Source organism: Aristolochia californica, unplaced genomic scaffold, assembly GCF_029961685.1.
Source record: "Aristolochia californica isolate CCGP_79_NKW_82.1479 unplaced genomic scaffold, dmAriCali1.0.hap1 SCAF_16, whole genome shotgun sequence".
NCBI classification, from domain to species: domain Eukaryota; kingdom Viridiplantae; phylum Streptophyta; class Magnoliopsida; order Piperales; family Aristolochiaceae; genus Aristolochia; species Aristolochia californica.
The window spans coordinates 16,225,263-16,248,192 of record NW_027181837.1 but is presented as its reverse complement, the minus strand read 5'-3'; the positions used below and the strand labels follow the sequence as shown (position 1 = coordinate 16,248,192).

The window sequence follows — 22,930 nt, the reverse complement described above, 5'->3', positions numbered from 1 at the left end:
CTATACACCATCAACCATTATTTCATCTCATTTTTTGTCACACTATTTGTTTGTATAATTTTTTTTAGAGGACAGATTTAGTTAATTTTTTACCTTGACTCATCTCGATATCAACAACATTTTGAGGCCTCAAAATGAATTTTGTAATACATGAAAGGGATTATCAATTTTGTGAGTCATATGGTTAATTCATATTCTGATTGGGTTGGTGATCCTGAAACTTCACTTACCATTAGTGGTTTTAGCATTTATCTTGGGGATAACCTCATCCTCTCGAAGAGTTTGCAAGCAACCCATTGTTGCTCATTCTGAGGAAGAATATAGATCATTGGCTACTGTGAGTACAGATTTGTTAAGCAATTACTCAATTTTATACTTGGTTGGTCCAACCGCTCTCTTCTGCTTTGTGGTAGGTGTAGTATTGTAGCTCTCATTATCAATCTCATCTTGCAAGAACACTATAAAAAAGGTTAATATTGCTGCTTTACAGACACAGTTAAACCAAGAAGCGAAAACTATGTAATCCTCACATGATCTGTAACTCTCGGACAATATAAATAATAGGATCAACTTACAGGATCATATCTCGTCTCGAAGAGCAATCTCTTCTGTGGAAATTGTCTTCTCTTTTGCATTATTTCTTAAGCTTCATGATTCATTTTAAATCATCACAGGAGAGGGGGTAGAAAGCCTTACCACATTAACCCCTCTCTCAAGTCTCACCAAACATTTCCTGAAGATATTAAGCTTTACACCCGGAAAAAAACGAATTAAATGCCTACTTTCTCTTCAGAAGGATAAATGATCCCAGTGCAGCTGAAGCTTTGAAGAGTACAGACCAGCTTGCACAAAATAGGTTTCCTCTTCGACGAAAAATGTCTTTGCTATCTTTGTTACTGTAGACTGGAGTAGTTCATCAGGCTCTCCGTGGAAACAAAGAACTGGACAGGTAATTAATGAGGATGGGCGCCTAATAAATGAATAAATAGCTAAAAAATTCACCCCGTTCATTTCTGACAGCCCAAAAGTCTTCAGAACCTCCGGTGGGTCTCCTTTGAGAAGCACTTTCAAACCTTACAGTTGTGTTTATTAATTATCACGGCACGGGTTGTCTATGAGGAGGAGAATACAATCAAGCAAGTGGGAGGCGAGTTTGGGCAAGTGGTGGGCGAGTTTGGTCAGCCAGACGTTCTCATTGGTGGTTTTATCTGGACCAGGGGATAGTTACTGTAGGGTTGATGGCCGAATCAATGGAGAGGGGAGAACTACATCAATGAAGATCACCTAAACGCAGCTGGGGATTAAAATCCCTCTCAACTGTCCCTCTCCATCTCAAGCCTTTCTACATCTATATAAACCAAGCATCCCTCCGCCACTTCCCAACAAGCAAGTGAAAATGGCCAGGTTCTTTCTCCTCCTGCTCCTCGGTGTCCTTGTCTGCAATGCAAGCGGAAGGAAGCTTGTGAACAAGGGAGGCTTTGAGGAGGAAAAGAACTTCTTCCACCACGGTGGAGGTGGTCTTGGAGGAGGTGGGGGTGGTGGATTTGGTGGTGGAGGTGGGGGTGGCCTCGGAGGCGGTGGCGGTCTCGGAGGTGGGGCAGGATTCGGTGGGGGTGCTGGTGCTGGTGGTGGAGCTGGCCTTGGAGGAGGGGGAGGAGGAGGATTTGGAGGTGGTGGTGGAGGAGGAGCAGGAGGAGGATTTGGAAGTGGGGGTGGTGCTGGTTTTGGAGGTGGAGCAGGAGCAGGTGGAGGGCTCGGAGGAGGTGGCGGTGGAGGGTTCGGAGGCGGTGGTGGTGGTGGATTAGGTGGAGGAGCTGGGTTTGGAGGTGGCGCTGGAGCAGGGGGTGGTGTCGGTGGTGGGCTACATTAGTGGCTAGATGTATTCTGTACTGATAGTACGTGTTTTCTGTATCTGTTTGTTTTCCATGCATGAATGCAAAATAAGTTAATTGCTAACAATTCAAAGAGAAATAAAGTTGAGTAATATTTTTTCATGCACAAGCATGCACAGTTTGGTTCGATCTTGGCCAGCACAGTCCACTGGGTGGCTTCATTTTACCTTGTAATTGAAGAGAAAAATGACAGAAACTGGCAAGCACGATTACTGAACTAAGAAATGAGCAGGGCTGTTGTTAAAAACAAGTATAACTAGGCTTTGGAAAAGGGATATACATATTGGCCCTCACCACTCCATACACAATGTTATATAAGAGTTCTAGAAAGCTGAAATGAGAAGAATATGAAGGATAAGATGGAAAGATAGAGAACTCAAGTTTTGCAGCATTTGTAGTAAATATGACAATTGTTCCATTGTTTCACTTATTCCTCTTTTGACATGGTTGACAGTTTCTCTAGCAGCACCATGTCCACAATCATGTCCTCTTTGGACATGGGTGAAGTATAGAATATAATGTCTATGGCTTAAAAGGTCAATGGCCTTTAGTTTGGGCTGTGGACATGTTTTTTTTTTTCCTTTTTATCTATATCTTGATTGCAAAATGTCAATGAATACAAAGAAGATGAGATAGGAGAGGTATAATCTCTTAAATTCTAACCAAAATATTTTAAAAATTAAGAAAAAAAAACCCAAACAATATGTCACATATTAGGATATAAATGGATTAAATGAGAAGATATTGTTATGTGATAGAAGAGGAAATATATACTATTACTTTTAGAGAAATATGATTGGGGGCCATGGTATCCTGTGCCTGCCATTAGAGCCTAACATTGGGTCTAATGCAATTAGAAAACGTTTAGGAGAAAGAGAACATGTTAATACCATAGTTGTGAAAATTGGAACAATGATAAATATGATTCATATAAATGGTTCATCAAGTCCACAATACTACAAAACCTAGCAATATATTTTTAGATTACCTTAATCAAACTTTTTAGTACCCCGATCAAGAATTTTTTTTAAAAAAAAACTGCCCTAGAAATCATCCAAACTCTCTTTCACGATTCGATAAAATAAAATTGAATGTTATTGATACACATCGGATTCAAAACATTGAAAATGCCTCTTAGATCACTTTTGTTAGTCGAAAAAATCTTAAAATTTACTGTTAATCTAGAAAGTTAGATTAAAAGAACCCTTAGTCATTGGCATCCTTTCCTGTTACCAATTTCTAGCCTAATTTCCTATAACTCGATGTCTATAAAGTCAAGAGAAGACCACCAAGACCATTTTTTTTTTTCATTTTCTGTCGTGTTTACTACATTCTTTGGAGTTTTTTTAACATCATTTTCCCATATTCTTTAATATTTTTTTTTAAAAAAACACCTTTTTCCAACAATATGTAAATTGAGAGAACTTCTATATGGACTTAAACAGTCCCCTCGGGCTTGGTTTGAAAATTTTAGCTAACCAATGTTACGGTTTGGATTCAGCCGGTGCTCAATAAATCATTCTGTCTTCATCAAGAATACCTTATGTTGGAAGATGGGCCCAATCCCACGTCCAAGTGTGTGGAAGATGGGCTCAACCCCACAGACCAAGGAGAAGGCCCACATGATGGTAAATAAAGAGTTGTCTCATAAAGGTACTGATATAATTAGTTTATGATGTATGTATCTTATTAACTTTTACTAGGGGGAGGGGTAATTTTATAATATTAGTGTTTTTGATATCTATAAATACAACTTAAGGGGGAGGGTTTGGATAAGTCCATTACCCAATTTTTCCTCTTATTTTCTTCAAATTCGTCACTCTTCCTCTTCTCCTCCTAAAACCTTCTCTCCACAACTCTTTTTCTTCTCCTCACCCCTTAATCCTCTTCTACTATGATTATACGTCATGGTATCCTATGTTTAAATATCTTAAAATGGAAAGTATTACTAGTGGTTTATGTAGATGATATCGTCTTAACTAGTAGTGATGTAGACAACATAAAAGAAGTCTAAAAAAATGCCAAGAATTTAAAATATTTTTTGGGAATTGAGGTGTTCTAGTCCAAACATGGAATTATATTATCTTAGAGAAAGTATGTTTTGGATCTACTAGACGACACAGGGATGATGGGGAGTAGACTTGTAGATACTCCTGTGAATGTTAATGTAAAACTATGTGCAAACTCTGGAGAAGATGTTGATATAAGTAAATATTAGAAGCTTGTGGGAAAGTTTATCTTCATCACGGTGACTAAACCAAATATATCATATGCAGTGAGTGGTAGGACAGTATGTGCACAAACCACAACTTACCCATTGTGCAAGCCTTGGAAAGGATATTAATATATTTAAATGGAGCTCCAAAAAAAAGGTTTCTCTATAAGAATTTTGATCACTACAACATAGAAGGTTTCTCATATGCAGATTGGGTTGGATCACCCGATGACAAGAAGTCCACTTCGAGGTATTGTACCTTAGTTGGAGGTAACCTAGTTATATGGAGAAACAAAAAGCAGAATGTGGTTGCAAGGTCCAATGTAGAGGTAGAGTACAAAGCTATGGCCCACACAGTCAGTTAGCTCCTATGGATTAGTTTCCTTCTTACTGAATTGAGATTCTATAAAGGAGCTTCTATGGAATTATATTGTGACAACCAGGCAACCATTCATATCACTTCAAATCTTGTCTTCCGTGAGAGGACAAAACACATTGAGGTACATTGCCATTTTATACAGGAGAAATTTCAGGTTGGTATCTTATCTCTTAGTCATGTTTTATCTTAAGGGCAAGTGGCAGACATTCTTACAAAACCAATCACATTCAAGATCTTAACCACTATATGCTACAATCTAGGTATCTACGATGTTTTCTCCCCACCCACTTGAGGGGAAGTGTTGGAAGGCACCTTATGTGGTATTAAAGTAATATGCACGCCCACGTCAATGAGGTGGCACAAATGGTAAATAGGTGCTCATCTCATAAGGACAACACAAGGGTATAATTATGTAAGGTGAAGAATGTCTACTTATGTTTTTCCCTTTTGAAAGCTTAAAACCCGAAGGGAATTATAGTTAATGTCACACTCTGTCAAAAAATATAAATAGAGGCTCAAGGTGTTATGGTCCTGGGTTAAGTACCTATGTCTTCCGCTCCTAACAGGCCGGTCTTTTGGGTAGTATTGGCTAGGTGCTTAACATTTGGTATCAGAGCAGGCGTTACGTCCTGACTTCGAGTCCCAGCGGCCGCGTGCGCAGGTGGACCGCAAGCCCCTGGCGTGACCCCTGAACCGGTCGCGTTGCTGTGTTAATGCCGCCGTGGTCGTCGGCTCGGGCGGGCGGGGTGTGATGTTATGGTCCTGGGTTAAGTACCTATGTCTTCCGCTCCTAACAGGCCGGTCTTTTGGGTAGTATTGGCTAGGTGCTTAACACAAGGTGAGAGATAGATCATTCAAGCCTTCCCCTCTTCTCTCAAATTCGTCCTTAGCCTTTCTCCATTCTCCTAAGCTCTCATGAGCTCCATCTCTCTTTATGCTTCTCTCTTTTTCCTCTTCTCTTCTTTCTTTCTCTCCTTTCTTCTCCTCTTCTTCTTCTTCCTCTCCTCTCTCACCACTATGATTGAGGACCTTATCATGGGATCCTAAATCCAACAATTACCTTCTTTGAGTACTTGTATTTATTTCACTTTTTGTAAATCTACAAATTATATATGAAATGACCTTTGAGCTACTTTTTGTTACTCATGCACATCCTTAATATCTTTTTGAGTACGACAAAAGGGGGAAACAAAATTAGATCCATTCGGCAAACTAAAAATTACAAATTGAAACCTAAAATGTACATTGAGATACACATAGATTAAGGGGGAGCCATTTTTCAAATTTTGCACATGTGACTAGGCTCCAACCTTAGAGATGTTGTAATTGTAATTTTTCAACATTAGGTTTTATCATCATAAAAAAGGGGGAGATTGTTGACTGAGTGTTAACTCCCTTCTTGATTTTGATGATAACAAAACTTAATAGAGCTAACAATTGTAAATCTAGTATTTCATATACTTTTCCTTCAATAGACATGATTTCAAGGTCTAAAACATTGAATCAATACAAGCTTCTCAAAGCCCTTAGCATTATGTGAAAGTCAATAACTCTTGAACAATCACCCTCAAAAGATGAAGAAAAATTGAAGACTAGAGTTTTAGGATTCACTGAGAAATATCAATAACTTAGTCTATGTAGAAAGTGCTATCCACTCCATCCAAAAAGTAAGGTACAATGCAAACTTGGAGTTTTATGACATATTTTGCATTCAAACATGTTTTCAAAAATTCATACACACATTTCATATATGTTAGAATTACTTAGGATCATTCATTCCCATGCTTTAAAAGTCTATTATACGAATTGACACTGGAATGAGCGATCAACATTTGCCGATGATCGAGCAACCAGAAATGCACAAGACAAAAACATAAAACATGATCGATCGATCATGATCGATTAACCAAAGTTGATTGATTGATCATCCAAAACATGACCAATTTGTGCTATATAGCATGATCGATCAACCCATTTAGACTGATCAATCAATATTGTCCAGGCAAAGCAAATTCTTACTGACTGATTGATCAACCTCTAAGACTGATCGAACATACAAAACTTTGCCAATCAGGGACACAAAGAATGATCGATCATACCATGTACATTGATCGATCAACTTAAATTGCCAGACTCAAAAGGAAGATATTGAATAATTATATCATCGATCAATAAGTCACATTCTGATAGAAAGATAGTTGTTACACTTGATTGATCGATCATCCATTTTACTTTGATTGAACAATATGAACTCAACTATTTGCAAACGAGCAAAAAATGGCTTGTTTGGTTTGTGGGGAATATATTACCCCATCAAACCTCTTATTGAAAAGTTAATGAGCCTTTGTTATCAATACTTCACAAATCTTCCTACAATATCTGTTTTAAAGATCTTGATTGAGAGAATCATGTGGAGCATCTTCCTTTGAGAATAATGTGAGAGAATGATCTTTCATGGGTCATTGCGTTAGGTTTCTTTGCATGAAGCCATGTGGGTGTCCATACATCTTAGGTGGAAGTTATTTGTCTTTTGAATGAAGAGCTGAGTGGGCATGCACTACTTGATTGATTTTGTACTTATATAAAATGAAATGGTGGATGTGCATGGGTATGCTGAGATTTACATTGGGACCCTTTCATGGAAGTAGTTTAAATTGTAGATGCCTTCACAAAAATTTCAAATTTCACATCCAAAAGTTTTAAACCTCTGATTTCACCGATAAAATTGTTTATCTTCTGGTATTGAAAATTGAAATTTATTATTTGCATTGCATAAACTATTTTATTACAATATTTTTTTAAATATTTAAAAATAAAATACAGCACTTTTACTTAAACTAATTTGTAACTGAATGCAAAAAATTATTAATTAAAAATTAATTGACTTGCAAATTTTAGATATGTACATAAGAAATACATAAAAATACAATGAAGTGTTACAAAGATGGCTTTGACACTTTATACACAAAAAACAAAGCAGTGTCCTATTTATACACAAAATTTCAACATGTAGTACAATATATGAGGATGTATAGAGGTCTCTAGAGAGAGAGAGTAAAGAATGACTTTCCCATTTAGATTTGCTCACCTAGAAATAGTTCAAAATTCCTAGCTACACTTGTCTTTCTTAGAGCTACTTTATAGGAACTTGATTGAGAGTATCTCTTCCCTTGGTTGTAGGATTTTGATTAAGATGATCTTGGCTTCCTTGTGATATCTCTTTCTCTTTTAAAGATCTTGATTGAGAGAATCTTATAGAGCATCTTCCCTTGAGAATAATGTGAGAGAATTATCTTTCATGGGTCATTGCAATGGCTTGCTTTGCATGAAGTCATGTGGGTGTGCATACATCTTAGGTGGAGGTTATTTGTCTTTGCTGAGGTGGACGTGCACTACTTGATTGATTTTGTACTTATATAAAATGAGATGGTGGACATGCAAGTAGTGTTACATAAGAATATAAAATGAGATGGTGGACATGCAAGTAGTGTTATATAAAATTAGTACAGTTACTAATTTGTAACTGAAAGCAAAAAATTATTAATTAAAAATTAATTGACTTGCGAATTTTAGATATGTACATAAGAAATACGTAAAAACACAATGAAGTGTTACAAAGATGGTTTTGACACTTTTTTTTTTTTTACATTATTCAAGCATATAATATCAAGATTTTTTTATAAATATATTTATTAAAAGAATATTTGAAACTTTTGAGAATGAGATCCCATGAGTAACCAATACTTGGAAAACTTTTGTAAATATCAATTCATTATATTATGTACGTATATATAGAGATGAACAAACTCATTGAGACCAAAGTAAAGATAGTACCATGAACTGAAGATGCCAACCATTTTACTTAATCTTTTTTGTATTTTCATGAATTGAGGTAATGTTTCTATACAAAATTTTAACAAACTTTTGGAGTATTGTTAATGACATAATTTTCAATATTGTTTAAAAGATCAAATGATAGGTTAGAAGAAATAAATGGTGCCCTTCTAACTCTTAACAAATAGTAAAAGATGACATAAGTGTCACCAATTTTCTAAAAAGGAATACAATTTCAAGTTTTGTAGTCAAATACGATCAGCTCCTTTACACAAACTCATGGCAGTAATAGTTAGTTAGTTTTTTTTTTTTTTAGGTATTAATTTTAGGAAATTTCAGTATATTACCCAATTTTATTAAAATAATAACACAAATAACCAACTTTTGAACTTAAGTGCACAAATACCCAATTTTGACCCGTCAATTGAATATGTGTATGGTTAAAGGTGACACGTAAGCTTTGATCGCTTACGTGGTGTCATGTCATCACTCCATGTTAGCACCCTAAGAGTCTTACACCATGTCATCAAGAAGACATGTCACCCATAAATGCTTTAAAAATATTTTTAATATTTTTAAAATTGAATATATATATATATAAATATTTTTAAAATTAAATAATTAAATTAAAATATTTTAATTTTTTTAAAAAAAATTAAAATATATTTAATATTTAGAAAATATATTAAAATTTTTATTTAAATTTAAGTTCTAAAAATATTTTTTAAAAATAAAATATTAATTTTATAACAAATTAAATGATTTTGAAAAATATTTTTATGATTTAATTTTTTGAATGAAATTATTATTTTTAGATATTTTTAAATATAATTAAATAAAAAGTGTACCAACAAATTAGATTTTTAAACTCTAAAATATTTTTAAATAAAATTTCAAATTAAATTATTTTTTTAAATCAATAATAAAAGGTATTAAATAGGTAAGAATAATTTTTTTATTAATTAGTGTATGAATTTTATGTTTTGGTAGAATATTTATACCAAAAAATAAGAATTTTAAAACTAAATTATTTTTTACTAAATATTGTATTATCTTAAATTGAAATAATTACATTAAAGTATTACCTAAAATAAAGTATTAATTATATTAAGAATTATTTTTTAAATAATAAATAATCATATTATTATCTTAAAGTGAAGTTAATGAAATGAAATGTGTATGATTTTTTAAAACCAGAAATTTATATATTTTTTTAAAAATTAATTACAAAATTACCTAAATCAATCAATCATGAAAATAGCAATAAAAGGCAAATTGACATGGAGGGTCTACATGACATTCAATGATGGGCTATCCTACGGGGAGGATGACATGTCTTCCCAAGGACGTGGTGGGTGACATGGCATAAGACTCTTAGGGTGCTGATGTGGCATGAAGACATGACACCGCGTAAGTGGATTTGTACACATGTGCACTTGACCCGTCAATATTGGGTATTTGTACAATTAAGTTTAAAGTTGATTATTTGTGTTATTATTTTTAAAAATTGGATAGTATAATAAAATTTCCTTAATTTTAAACACTTGGTATGTCATTTATATTTTAATTTTTTGTAAGATATAATACAAATCCACTTAAGACAGTCATATATAATAAGTACAAAAGATTTGAAAAACACACAAAAAAAAAGGGAATTGTTATAGCTCGAAAGTACAAATTGTTATAGAGAAAGGTTGAACCAATGGGGGTATTAAATGGCATGGTAAGGACAAGCCAACAAAAGTGGCAAACATCACATTTGGGAAAAAGAAAAAGCTAAGAGGGATTGGAGTTTGAATAGACTTTTTGTAGTCATCTTCAATAATTACAAGCAAATGCATCAGCTTTGGAGGTTGTATCAAAAGAAAAAAAGCAACACAGAAAGGAACTGATGGGACTTGGCAGCATGATATTATTGAAGAGAATGGGGCATAGACGAAGGACCTTGTTGACCCCATGGTTTCTTAAAGGAAGAGGCGTAAGCTGGCAAAGAGAAAGCTGTCCTTTCATTTGAAATCTTCATCAGAAAGAAACATATCGAACTTGCAACTTGCAAGAGCTCAATTATTGTATAGAATGGGGCATAGGAAAGGCCAGTGTTCCAGCAAAGGAGCAAAGACCACTTTTCGCAAAGAAAAAGAAGTGGCTAAAATTGTTTGGAGCTTTGGATAGACTTCTGTTGCCAATCGAAAACAGAGATAGAATGGAGGGGAAGAAAAAACAGTGACAGTTGATGTTTAGTTGATGATTATTTCTCTCTTCGACTTCTTTCTTGGCGTTGATTTATCTGCAGAAGAGAGTCGAGTAAGACAGCCACAAGCAAGCGAGAAATCATTCTGCTCGGTTGCTTTGAAACACTTACATAATGGAGATGGAGACGGAGAGATTACTGAAGCAAGCAGAAATTACAGTAGAAGCAGATCATCTAGCGGACAAGTGTTACGTGCATGTAACAGCAGAGGAGAAGCAGATTAGTACTCCAAATAAAGAGGATGTGATTCTGGATATGGACCTCTTGGAGAAGCTGAAGAATTTATCCAGCGAGGAAGAGGCGAAACAGTGGGAAAATTGCTGCATTTACCGTGTGCCCTCCAACATGAGGGAAGCAAATCCCGAGGCTTACACGCCCAAATTAGTATCGTTTGGACCTTACCATCACGGTGCTCCTCACCTCATGGAAATGGAAAAACACAAGCATAGAGCTCTAGCGCATGTCCTGAAGAGGTCAAGAACATCTGTTGCAGACTATCTTAAGGCACTGCAGCCCGTGACGAAGCGCTTAATGGAGTCGTACAGAGATTTGGACAAGAAATGGAAGGACCAAGATAAGTTTCTTCAATTGATGGTACTTGATGGAATGTTTTGGCTGGAGATCATAGACGTACACATTATAAAAACACAACCAGCTGAGCTTGGTTACTGCGATAGTGATCCGGTGTTCAGCTCTAGTGCAGGACCCTTTACTCTCATTGACTTGCGAAATGATCTCTCCCTGTTAGAAAACCAGCTTCCGTATTCCTTGATAACAATGCTTTCCCTTGTACTGAAAAAACGAACGCTACCCAGAAAGCAGGAGAAGCGACAGGTGGGAAAGATCAAAGAAGCAGAAAAGGAAGCACAAGAAGGCACGGAGATCACGGCCGCAGAGAAGGAAAAGGTAAACCATGAAAAACGAAACTGAGTTAATTTTAAAATTAATGAGGTCATTTTGATGATTAAGTATATACAGTATACTCAATCTCTGTCGCTCTGAAATGAAGGATATCATGGGATTACATTACTTGGACTGGCTACGGAAGCTGAAAATTGGACACCATCGCGAAGGCACACAGAAGTTGAGTAATACATTCTACCCTGCATCTATATTACGTGAAGCAGGTATTGTTTTCAGCAAAAAGTCTGAATCAAATTCCGACTTGGACATCACCTTTGATAAGGAAAACGGGATTCTGAGCTTGCCAGAAATTCTAGTCAATCAAGCCAGAGGGATTGAGCTGTTGAATATGGTAGCCTTCGAGCTTCTACATCCAGGTGAAGGCCATGAAATTAGGTCATTTATCCTATTCATCAGCTTCCTCGCCAAAAGCCCTAAGGATGTTCGGTTGCTTCAATCTGAAGGTATCATATCCTCAAACCTTCCAGACGAAGAAAAGATAGCTGGGTTCCTACACAGACTGCGTAACAATACCAAATGCGAGCTGGAAACCTCTTATGAGGACTTGAGATCTGAAATGCACGAGTACCGTAAAAGAAATATGATGAAGTGGAAGAGAAGATTCCGGGACTGGAGAATAAACCTTAAAGAGACATACTTCAAGAGCCCATGGAGTATCATCTCTGTTTTCGCTGGTGCTGTCCTCTTAAACCTCACTACGCTTGGCACTGTCTACACGGTTCTATCTTACTACAAATCTGGTCCATAAGACCGAGAGCTAGCACTTCATGTTCGAAGATCTGTCTAGTTGAATTGAAAACTTCTGTAAGTGTGGTGTTTGTATGAGTGGAATGATAACGAAGTCTGTTCAAATGAATTCTTTCGTATAATGATATATCCCGTTGTGAACTCTATTATAATGATGTAAGGTTTCTTAGGCAGCTCTAAGAATCTAATAGAGCCTTCTTCATTTGTAAAGAGAAACACTAGATATTTTCATTTCCGAGTGTTTTTTTATAGAATTTAGGAATTGAGAATAATATTTGTCGTGATTTTCATTTATGAGGAGGCAGGTATTTATAAAATTACAACAACGACAGTATAGATTACAATTCTTCAGAGTTTGAGTTTGAGTTTGAGTCTATTTGGTACTTATATTTCAATCCTTATCCTTATCTCTATCATGCCCCTACAAGATGGAGCTCCGAGATGATAATCTAATCTTGGTCTTCAAGAAGAGGAAATATGTTTGTGGAAGCTAAAGGACGGAAAGAGCAGTGGCACTGGTATCAGTTGGGGCGGATGGTGAAGAGATGTGGAAGAGCAACAACACTGGTAACGGACAAAATCGCATCGTCTAGTGAAGAGATGTGGAAGAGCGGCGACACTGGTAGTGGCTGGGGCAGACGAACTCACATCGTCTGGTGGAAGAGCAGTGGTATTGGTAGCAGCTATGACGGACGGAATCACATTGTCCGACGAAAAGATGTGGGAGAGCAGTGGCATTGGTAGCAATTGAGACGAAAGGACATCTCAATCTCCAATGACTTCAATCTAGCGGCTATGTCCCGCATTTGCATGGTGTGCTCACGTACACCTTTGGTACCAGTAAATTTCATGGAACACATTTTCATCATCAAGGTGTTCGCTAATGCCTTGTCAGAAGTCTCAAATTGATCTTAAATAGCTTGAAGATATTTTTTTGCTTTGGTATAATCGGGAATGGATCCACATATACTTTTTCCAATGTGAGATTTGATAAACATCAAACATAAGTGATTAGATCGCTCCCAAAGGCCATATGATGTTTCCTCAACTTGGGTACCTAATTCCATCGGTCTTGGAGGTTCATCCACTCGAAGTACCAAATCAAAGTCCATGCACCCCAATGAAAAGAGAATTTTCTCTTTGGAATCAAAATTCAGAATAGATAAAGTTTGAACGACTGCAAAATAAACAACAATGCTTACTAAAACAAGCAATGAAGCCAAATATTAAATATTTACCCATGTAAATAAATTCAAGAAAATAAATCAACGTGTCATTATAACTTTTTTGTGGGCTTAGATTATAACAAAGTGATGGGATCATAAATTTATTTCTAAAAGAATTTTCCAGGCCTGTGGGCAACTAGAAATTTTTTTTTTGTCAAAATATTCCCATCTCATCTTAATTAATGACTTCAATATAACAATTATCCTGTGGGGTTAAATAATTATATTTCCATGATTCATCACAAATTTTGATGTCATTACCTTTTTGTGACTAAGTTTAATGTCACTAGACATTTTTCATAATTAAGAATGTTGTGGCTATTACTGAACTACTCAAATGTAAATGAAAATATGACATCAAAATAATTGATTAGAATTTATGCCAATTATTAATTCTTTATAGTTAGGTCAACCAAAAATATGCATATAAAATTAAGTATGCATAAAACCAAAATAAAATTTTCTCAATAGAAAAATTAAAATATATACATATTATACATTCATATATGCATGTATAACTATTTAATTCATATACATTAAATGAAAAAGCATAAAAACCAAATATATTGATTTTCTAGTTATTCATATATGACTTAAATGTCTTCAATTATAACACTCGTGTTGAATGGGCCGAGTTGGCCTTTATTCAAGTCCCACACTATTTATTTTTATTTTTTTCACACCTCTGTCATGGCAAGGCTGACATAGTACACCTTTGTCACAGCAAAGTGACACATCTTAAAAAACTTTTTTTTTTACGCACGTTGGTGCATGTTGGAGGTTATCTTCAACCTCCAACATGAATTTTCTTTACCTAGATAATATTAATTAATCAATCCAATTGGGTTGATCAATTATACTTTATAAGATAGTTTGGTCATGTTCTTGATGATCGATCCATTGACTTTGGTTGATTGATCATGCTTTATATTTTTGGCCTGTGCACTTTTGATTGATCAATCATTGGGAGATACAGATCGATTATTTCGGTGCCAATTTACTATGTGAATTTTTAAATCATGAACAATTGTGACCATAGTTATTCATACATATATGACATGTGTGTATGCTTTTGATAAAGCTCCAAAATTTGCATTGTACTCAAGTTTTGGAAGAATCGGGTTGTTTCTTATATAGAATGATTTTTGACATTTCTCAATTATTCCTAAACTTTTGTCTTCAAATTTTCTTCTTCTTTCTGGGTGTTACTTCAAGAGTGCTTTGACATTTCATGGAGCTAGTCTTTGAGAAACTCGTGTTGATTCAATGTTTAGACCTTTGAATTTTGTGTCTCTTGAAGGAAATATGTCTTAAATACAAAAATTGCAATTGTTAGCTCATTTAAGTTTTGTTATCATCAAAATCAAGAATGGAGCCAATATTCGGTCAACACCATCCTCCTTCCCCTTTGTCTTGGATCAATTTCTATTATAAAAAGAACAAATACCTTTGCTTAGTTTTTACGTGTTTTTAATTAATTCAAAGTCAATTTTACAAATTACGTTCATGCACAATGACCAATGATACTTGCAAAAGCACTTACATACAACAAGATTTTCAAGTGGCTCACAATCCTCCTATAGATTGTTGGTCCACTCTCCAAGACGTTTTAACACCTTAAGCATCCATCAAGCTTGGGTTACCCTATGCTATCCATAGGAAAACACCTCTAAGGCCAATTAAAATATTGCCCAATAAGGTTGGGTTACCCTATGGTATCCATAGCAAAACGCCTCTAAGGCGAATTAAAATATTGCCCCCGCAGGAACTTAACTCACTCAATTGACTACAATAACCAACATACAATAACACTCCCTTACTAAGAATTACAGTATCTAACTAGCTATACTAGGCTAGACTCAAAAACGGATTATTCAATAATTTACTAAGCTACATAAGCCTAAATCCAAAAAAAGATTATCAACATTGCCTGGCTACACAAGGTCTTATGGCTCACACATGAAACATAACATTTCCCAACTTCTACTCCTTAGTGACAACAACTTTTCTCTAACGACTTCAGTGTGAGGATGGCCTTACCTACTCGAGACTTGACACAATCGCAAGGATTACTTGGTTACATTATAGCCCAATATAAAGTCTCTCAATAGGCATATTTGAACAATCTAAGCACAAACAAATATGTATCTATCCATCTAATGTAATCAGAAACTTAAATTATTCTTTAATGACTTGATTTTAAAATGAAGACAGCTCATAACAGTCCATAATGACTTAATTTGAAAATATAGGCAGGTTAAGATGTCTTGATTTAAAAATGTAGGCTCAATGTGAATTTCATATTGTTTTTCAATTTGGGGATGCATATTGTGCAACTCAATGTAATAATTAATTACAAAGTATAGCATGAGTAGTAATGTGAACTTTAGTGAATGATTTCAAAGTATACTTAATACTAGTTCACTATACTCAACCAAGTATAATTGATATATCTCAAAGTATATACATGTAAATACTTGGATTTAAAATCTGATCACCAAATTTCAATGCGTAGTAAAAGCCCATTCAAATGCCCCAGTAAAATAACAATATGCATGTAGTGATATGATTCAAAAATAGAAGAGGCTACAAAACTAATTTCAAATGGTCAATCACACAATTACTCACAATGCAATGCCTGAATAAAATATAAAAACTTAAAATTACTTGGTACACATTTAGCAAACAGAAATCTGAGTGAAGGACTTAAATGATGACTCAAAAATAGAAGAGAGTGCAAAACTGATTTCAAATGGTCCTCAATCACACAATTACTCACAATTCAATGCCAGAATCAAATATGAAAATTTAAAATTACTTGGTACACATTGAGCAAACCGAAGTCTGAGTAAAGGACTTAAATGAACAAACACCAAAATATTTAGCTTAATGAAGAAAACTTTCAAAATTTTCTTTTTTTATGTTCTAGAGGAGGAAAAAACTTCTCAAATCATGTAGAAGGGCTTAGGAGGCTTGGTTTTCAAAAAAGTGAAAGAGTGAGTGAGAGAGAGAGAGAGAGAGAGAGAGAGATTTCCTTTGGGGCAAGTTTGGGTTAAATAGTACGAATTCCAACATATAAAAAACAAGCTACTATGAGTGTGTTGAATTTAGGATCCCTTTTCCATAATTTCGAGCAAAGGAAAGAAGAAAGAAAAAAGAGAAAAGGGAAGAAGAGCTCTCGGGTAGGGAGAAGAAAAACTAAAAGAGCAAAGAGAGGTTGCGCCAAGCAAGGGAGAGAGAGAGAGAGTAACTCGAAAATGAGATGTGTAACTTGATTAATTCCAAATTACAACACCTCTATTTACAGTAGAGGAGGAGGTAGAGTCCTTATACAACTTGTCTTTTAATTCTAATTACATTCCAACTCTAACTCTTTAATATAAGTCTATTCAAACTAAACTACTAAAAGACTAACTTGAGTTGAACTAGGAGTCCTTCTTTATTCACGTGAATATAAGGGATAAGCCAACTTGTAACCTTATCCTTGTGGGTCCTCATGATCTCCCAACGCATCTTGATAAGAGTGCTAGCTCGTGAGATATTTTTGGGTCTCACTTGATCTTCAAGTCTTCTAACTGAATTCAGCTTGTGCGTCTTGATTCCTTAACTCGTGCTTGCTTTGGGTGAAGACTCTTCTTGGTGTCCCACATCCTCTAAGACTCTTCTAGATGTCCCACGTCCTCATGGTGGGTCCCACTAGCTTGAGCACCATGGTGGGTCCCACATTGTAACACTCCCCCTCAAGTTGGGGGTGAGAAGAAATCATAAATGCCTAGCTTGCTGCATATGGTAGATATAATCTTGTGAGTGACCGGTTTGGTGAGAATGTCTGCAACTTGATTTTGTGATGAAATATGCTTCAAAGATACAAAACCAGCTTGGAACTTTTCTCATATAAAATGGTAGTCCACCTCAATATGCTTTTTCCTTTCATGGAAGATTGGATTCGATGTAATGTGTATAGATGCTTGATTGTCACAGTACAAATCTATTGGAGTTTCTTTGTAGAATCCCAATTTAGTGAGAAGGGATCTTATCCGTACGAGTTCACTGACAGTGTGTGTCGTGGCCCTGTATTCTGCTTCTGCACTCGACCGTGCTACTACATTTTGCTATTCCATGTAACCAGATTCCCTCCAACCATCGTACAATATCCCGAAGTAGATTTTCTGTCATCTGGAGATTCGGCCTAGTCCGCATCTGAGAATCCTTTGATGTTGAAGTGACCATGGTTTTTATAGAGAAGCCCCCTTCCAGGAGCTCCTTTCAGATATCGTAGTATTCTTTCAAGTGTCTGCCAATGACTAAGTTGTGGCTTGTGCATGTATTGACTTACCACACTTACTGCGTATTAAATATCCGGCCTTGTTACACACAGATAAATAAGTCGCCTCACTAGTCTTTGATATTTTCCAATATCTATATCTTCTCCAGTACCTCCACATAATTTCGTTCTTGCATCCCATCATTCATGTTTTTTCTAGTAGATCAAGGGCATACTTCCTTTGGGATAGGACAATCCCATGACTGGATTGTAATATTTCAATACCCAAAAAATATTTGAGTAATCCAAGATCCTTCGTCTTGTATTCAGTACATATTCTTTCCTTTGTTTTCTTAATGCCCTTGGAATCACTCCCAATTATAATAATATCATAAACATATATAGCTAGAATCACCGTACCTCTCACTGTATTTTCAATAAATACTGAGTGATCTACAGAACATCTGTGAAAACCGGCCCGTCTGATGGCTTGACTAAATTTCTCAAACCACACCCGAGGAGATTGCTTGAGACCATATAGAGATTTTTTAAGGCGGCAAACAGACTCCCCCTCAACCACATACCCAGGTGGTTGTTGTACCCAGGTGGTTGTTGCATGTAAATCTCTTCTTTAATATCACTATTAAGAAATGCATTTTTGACATCCAGTTGATAAATTGGCCATGATGAATTGGCTGCCAGAGATAATAATATATGTACCGAGTTCATTTTTGCCACCGGAGAGAATGTTTCTTCATAATCAATTCTATAGCACTGAGTATAACCTTTGGACACCAGTTGAGCCTTCAAGCATGCAATGGACCCATCCAAATTATATTTATTAGTATAAACCCACTTGCAACCAACATGTTTTTTATTTGTGGGAAGAGGAACCAGTGACCAAGTATGATTGTCATTAAGGGCCTTCATTTCTTCAACCATTGCTGCCTTCCATCCTAGATGTTGTAGAGCCTCTTGATATGACTGTAGAACAGATATGGAGGAAATAGAAGAAAGAAACTGACAACATAAAGGTGAGAGGCGATGATGAGACACAAAATTGGAAAAAGGATGAGAAGTAGAAGGTTGAGTGCATGATCGAGGTTCTTTCTGTATAGCACTAGGGCGAGTATCATATTGAGGACAAAAAATAACTGGAGATGAAGGGCTTACCTTTGGTGGATCTGTTAACTCAACAGGTGTGGTGTCGACCATTTGCTCTGGTGGTTGAATGATTTCTGTATCACGAAGCACAACCGGTCTAGGGGAACTTGGTACTGAAGATAGAACAAGAGGAGCACCATCAGAATAATATGAGTAGTCTTCAAAAAATGTTACATCCCTGGACACAAATAAACGTTGAAGAGTAGGACTATAAAAAACATAACCCTTTTGTATGCGAGAGTATTCGAAAAAAATACACTTGATAGATTTAGGATCAAGTTTGCTATGTCAATGTAATGAGTTATGAACAAAACATAGACAACCAAAGACTTTCAATGGTAATGAAAATGGATCATCATTCGGTAATAATCTAGAGTAGGGAGATTTATTACCAAGAATAGTAGATGGCAGACGATTAATAAGAAAGCAAGTTGTAAGGACAGCATGAGGCCAATAAAAGTATGAAACTTTCTTGGCATATAACAAACCTCGAGCTACCTCAAGAATATGATGATTTTTCCATTCGGCTACACCATTTTGTTGAGGAGTGTAGGCGCATGATGTTTGATGGATAATGGCATTTTCTTGACAAAAAGAGTCAAGGTCTTTGGAAATGTATTATTTGGCATTATCAGACCGGAGAATTTTTATTTTCTAACCAAATTGTTTGAGTACCATAGCATGAAATGACTTAAAAATGTATGGTATCTCAGAACGCTCCTTAAAGACAAACAACCAAGTTGTGTGAGTGAAATCATCAATAAAAGCAATAAAATATTTTTTTTGAGAAATATTAGAGACACTCAAGGGCCCCCAAACATTAGTATGTATTAAAAAAAATGGAGTATCACTTTTGACTTCTGGACGAGGAGAGTATGTACTCCTTTGATGTTTATTCAATTGACAGACCTCACAACTAAATTTTGACCTGACTTTAAAAGATGGAAACATATAGTGAAGAGACTGTGCAGAAGGATGTTCCAAACAATTGTGCCATAAACGTGTCTCATTTTCAGTAGTAGAAACCATATTTTGATATTTGGCATGTCCAAGTAGTAAAGCCCCCTTGTTCATGGCCTCCACCAACCATCTGCTTTGTTAGCAATTAAAATATTTTGGGAGATGACTAACAGAGAATGGATTCAAAGGAAAAGTAGGAACAAAAAGAATATCAGTGAGCAGAAGTGATGGGGCGACATACGTGGAACATTTTCCTTGGACTTTGGTTTGAGAACCGTCAGCTATGGTAACAAACTTGTGTGAAAGACTCTGAGATAGAGAATGTAATAAATTTTTGTTACCTGTAAGATGCTCGGAGGCTCCTGAATCAATTATCCAGGATGAAGATGAGGCAGATAGCATACTTGAAGCAGTAGTGGCAACAGTAGTTGCGGAGGAACTAGGAGAAGAACCTAGCATGGTCTTCATTTTCTGAAATAGCTCATACTCTTAGTCAGTAATATTTTTCTGTGCAGTTGTTGTTGTGAGATGTTCTTCTTTTGTCTCACTCATAAAGGCTTGATTAGCCCTTGTCAATTCTGATTTTTCATTTGCTTTATAGCATATTTCTTTATAATGACCATATTTTCCACAGTAAGTGCATGCTCTGTAACGACACTGATCTATAGTGTGGCCAAAAAATTTACAATGAGTACATTTGGTATCATCTGTTATGCCAACACCAGTCTTTCCACCTCTTCCTCTAGCCCCTCTATAACCTCTACCTCGGCCTCGGCCACGGTCAGAGGATGATCCTCTATGATCAGAATACATAGCGGATGATACATCAATAGTAGAGGAAGAAGTGTCTGGAAGACGAAGTACTGTTGCACACACATCATCAAACTTTAGGACAGCAGAAGCACTCAAAAGTTGACTCTTGGCAATCTCAAGATGAGGTTTAACATTTGCAAGACAAGTAGCAGTAATTAATGCTTCCTTCTGTTTGTCTTGGATAGAGATATCAGTAGTGGAGGGCTGAGCTAACTTCCACTCTTGAAGAAATCCTCTAAAGCGGGCCAACTACTCATGAATATTTTCTCCTTGTTTAGTATTCAACATTCTTTAGAGAATATCATAGGGTCTATGTAGTGTATCAGGGCCTGAGTATAGTTTAGCACTTGTCTCCCAAATTTGTTTAGCAGTGTCAAGATGAATAACATTACTAGAGACATGTTCTTCTATGCTATTTATTAGTTAACCAACTACCAAAGTATCATTATTCATCCATTTCACTTAAAAAATATCATCTTCATCAACAGGGGGTCCTCAAGTAGTGAGGTGACCAAATAGGTCTTTTGTTATAAGAAACCTCCGAACCGATGTGGAACAACTCATAAAATTTGATACCCCACGTAAGGATATGGTGGTGATTCTCAGTATATCACCTTTCATATTCATATTTTCATCAGCCATGATAGGCTCTTCTTCAAAAAAAAATTCTAATAATAACACCAAGTAGCACTTCTTCAATCAACTCGATGTATGGGAAATTTAGCATCGATGCTAAATTATTATTCTTGTTTTTTTAAAAAAAAAACACTCATAAGAGGCTCAATAAAAATCTTCTATATCAGAGAACTCTTATCCCACGAAAAAAAAATCCATAATCTGATAATGGACTGGTCTCGGTAAACAAAATTTTCAAATCGATAAAACTGTTTTGATAGCTCCTTCTAGATAGAGAGGCATGCATATCCATAACATAATAAGATGAAAGTATTCACATATTCATCCTTGAATCATCTTCTAAATTTGAAAACCAGTAGCATAAAAAAATAAAAAAATTTGAACACTTATCTCTCGACTTGTGTTCTTCCTTCATAAAAGAGCCTTCTTTGAGTGGTGTTGATCATCACTTCTCTAGAGCATTCCTTTGACGAGGGATCCTAAATATAATGCTCTGATACCATGTTGAATTTAGGATCCCTTTTCCATAATTCCGAACAAGAGAAAGAAGAAAGAAAAAAGAGAAAAGGGAAGAAGAGCTCTCGGGTAGAGAGAAGAAAAAATAAAAGCGCAAAGAGAGGTTGCGCCAAGCAAGGGAGAGAGAGAGAGAGAGAGAGAGTAACTCGATAATGAGATGTGTAACTTGATTAATTCCGAATTACAACACCTCTATTTATAGTAGAGGAGGAAGTAGAGTCCTTATACAACTTGTCTTTCAATCCTAATTACATTCCAACTCTAACTCTTTAATATAAATCTATTCAAACTAAACTACTAGACTACTAACTTGAGTTGAACTAGGAGTCCTTCTTTATTCACATGAATATAAGGGATAAGCCAGCTTGTAACCTTATCCTTGTGGGTCCCTCATGATCTTCCAACACATCTTTGATAAGAGTGCCAGCTCATGAGATATTTTTGGGTCCCACTTGATCTTCAAGTCTTCTAACTCAACTCAGCTTGTGCTTCTTGATTCCTTAACTCGTGCTTGCTTTGGGTGAGAACTCTTCTTGATGTCCCACGTCTTCTAGGACTCTTCTAGATGTCCCACGTCCTCATGGTGGGTCTCACCAGCTCGAGCACCATGGTGGGTCCCTCATTGTAATAGAGTGGATTGGACGATTTTTGCATTTATCAAAAGCAGCTGAAAACTAGGTCCAAAATTATGAAAAAAATAAATCCTATTTTTACTGAGCAACATGTTGGTAAGTCAATTAGAATATTTGGAGCTCTACAACTTTCAGATTTGGGTTTGACATTTAGGACATTTGAATTTCTGTAGCTTGGGATTGACTCTTATGCTTGGGCTCGACTTTTTTTTCTATGAACAACTCGATTTTGTAGTTGAATCCTTCCTAGGTTCAACTCCTCTTACAAGGGTTGACTCCTATTGTATGTTCTACACCCTACAATGGTTGACTCATTTTTTTCTAAAAGCCTCTATTAGGTGGAGTTGAATTCTTCTTTCTATTTTAACATATTTGGATAGGGTCGACTCCTAGTGTATGTTCTTCAGTACAAGGGTTGACTTTTTTTTCTATTTGAAAAGTCAATGTAATTGGAGTTTGACTCAGTAGTCTTTTCTG

General features: G+C 35.9%; 2 protein-coding genes across 2 annotated transcripts; both read left to right on the top strand.

Annotated features, from left to right (window-relative positions):
* Window positions 1–1,392: 1,392 nt before the first annotated feature.
* LOC137953987 (glycine-rich protein 5-like) lies at window positions 1,393–2,001 on the top strand. Its single transcript, XM_068801567.1, has one exon. It carries the CDS (start codon window positions 1,397–1,399, stop codon window positions 1,868–1,870), a length of 474 nt encoding a protein of 157 aa, XP_068657668.1. The 5' UTR covers window positions 1,393–1,396; the 3' UTR covers window positions 1,871–2,001.
* Window positions 2,002–10,385: 8,384 nt separating this feature from the next.
* LOC137953294 (UPF0481 protein At3g47200-like) lies at window positions 10,386–12,388 on the top strand. Its single transcript, XM_068800623.1, has 2 exons — window positions 10,386–11,477; window positions 11,581–12,388. Exons 1-2 carry the CDS (start codon window positions 10,686–10,688, stop codon window positions 12,241–12,243), a joined length of 1,455 nt encoding a protein of 484 aa, XP_068656724.1. The 5' UTR covers window positions 10,386–10,685; the 3' UTR covers window positions 12,244–12,388.
* Window positions 12,389–22,930: the final 10,542 nt, after the last annotated feature.

Bases quoted from the DNA above. Each gene is read 5' to 3' on its own strand.
- LOC137953294 (XM_068800623.1), top strand. From the start codon at position 10,686: ATGGAGATGGAGACGGAGAGATTACTGAAGCAAGCAGAAATTACAGTA. The intron at 11,478-11,580 runs GTAAACCATGAA...TCTGAAATGAAG, and splicing joins CGGCCGCAGAGAAGGAAAAG to GATATCATGGGATTACATTA.
- LOC137953987 (XM_068801567.1), top strand. From the start codon at position 1,397: ATGGCCAGGTTCTTTCTCCTCCTGCTCCTCGGTGTCCTTGTCTGCAAT.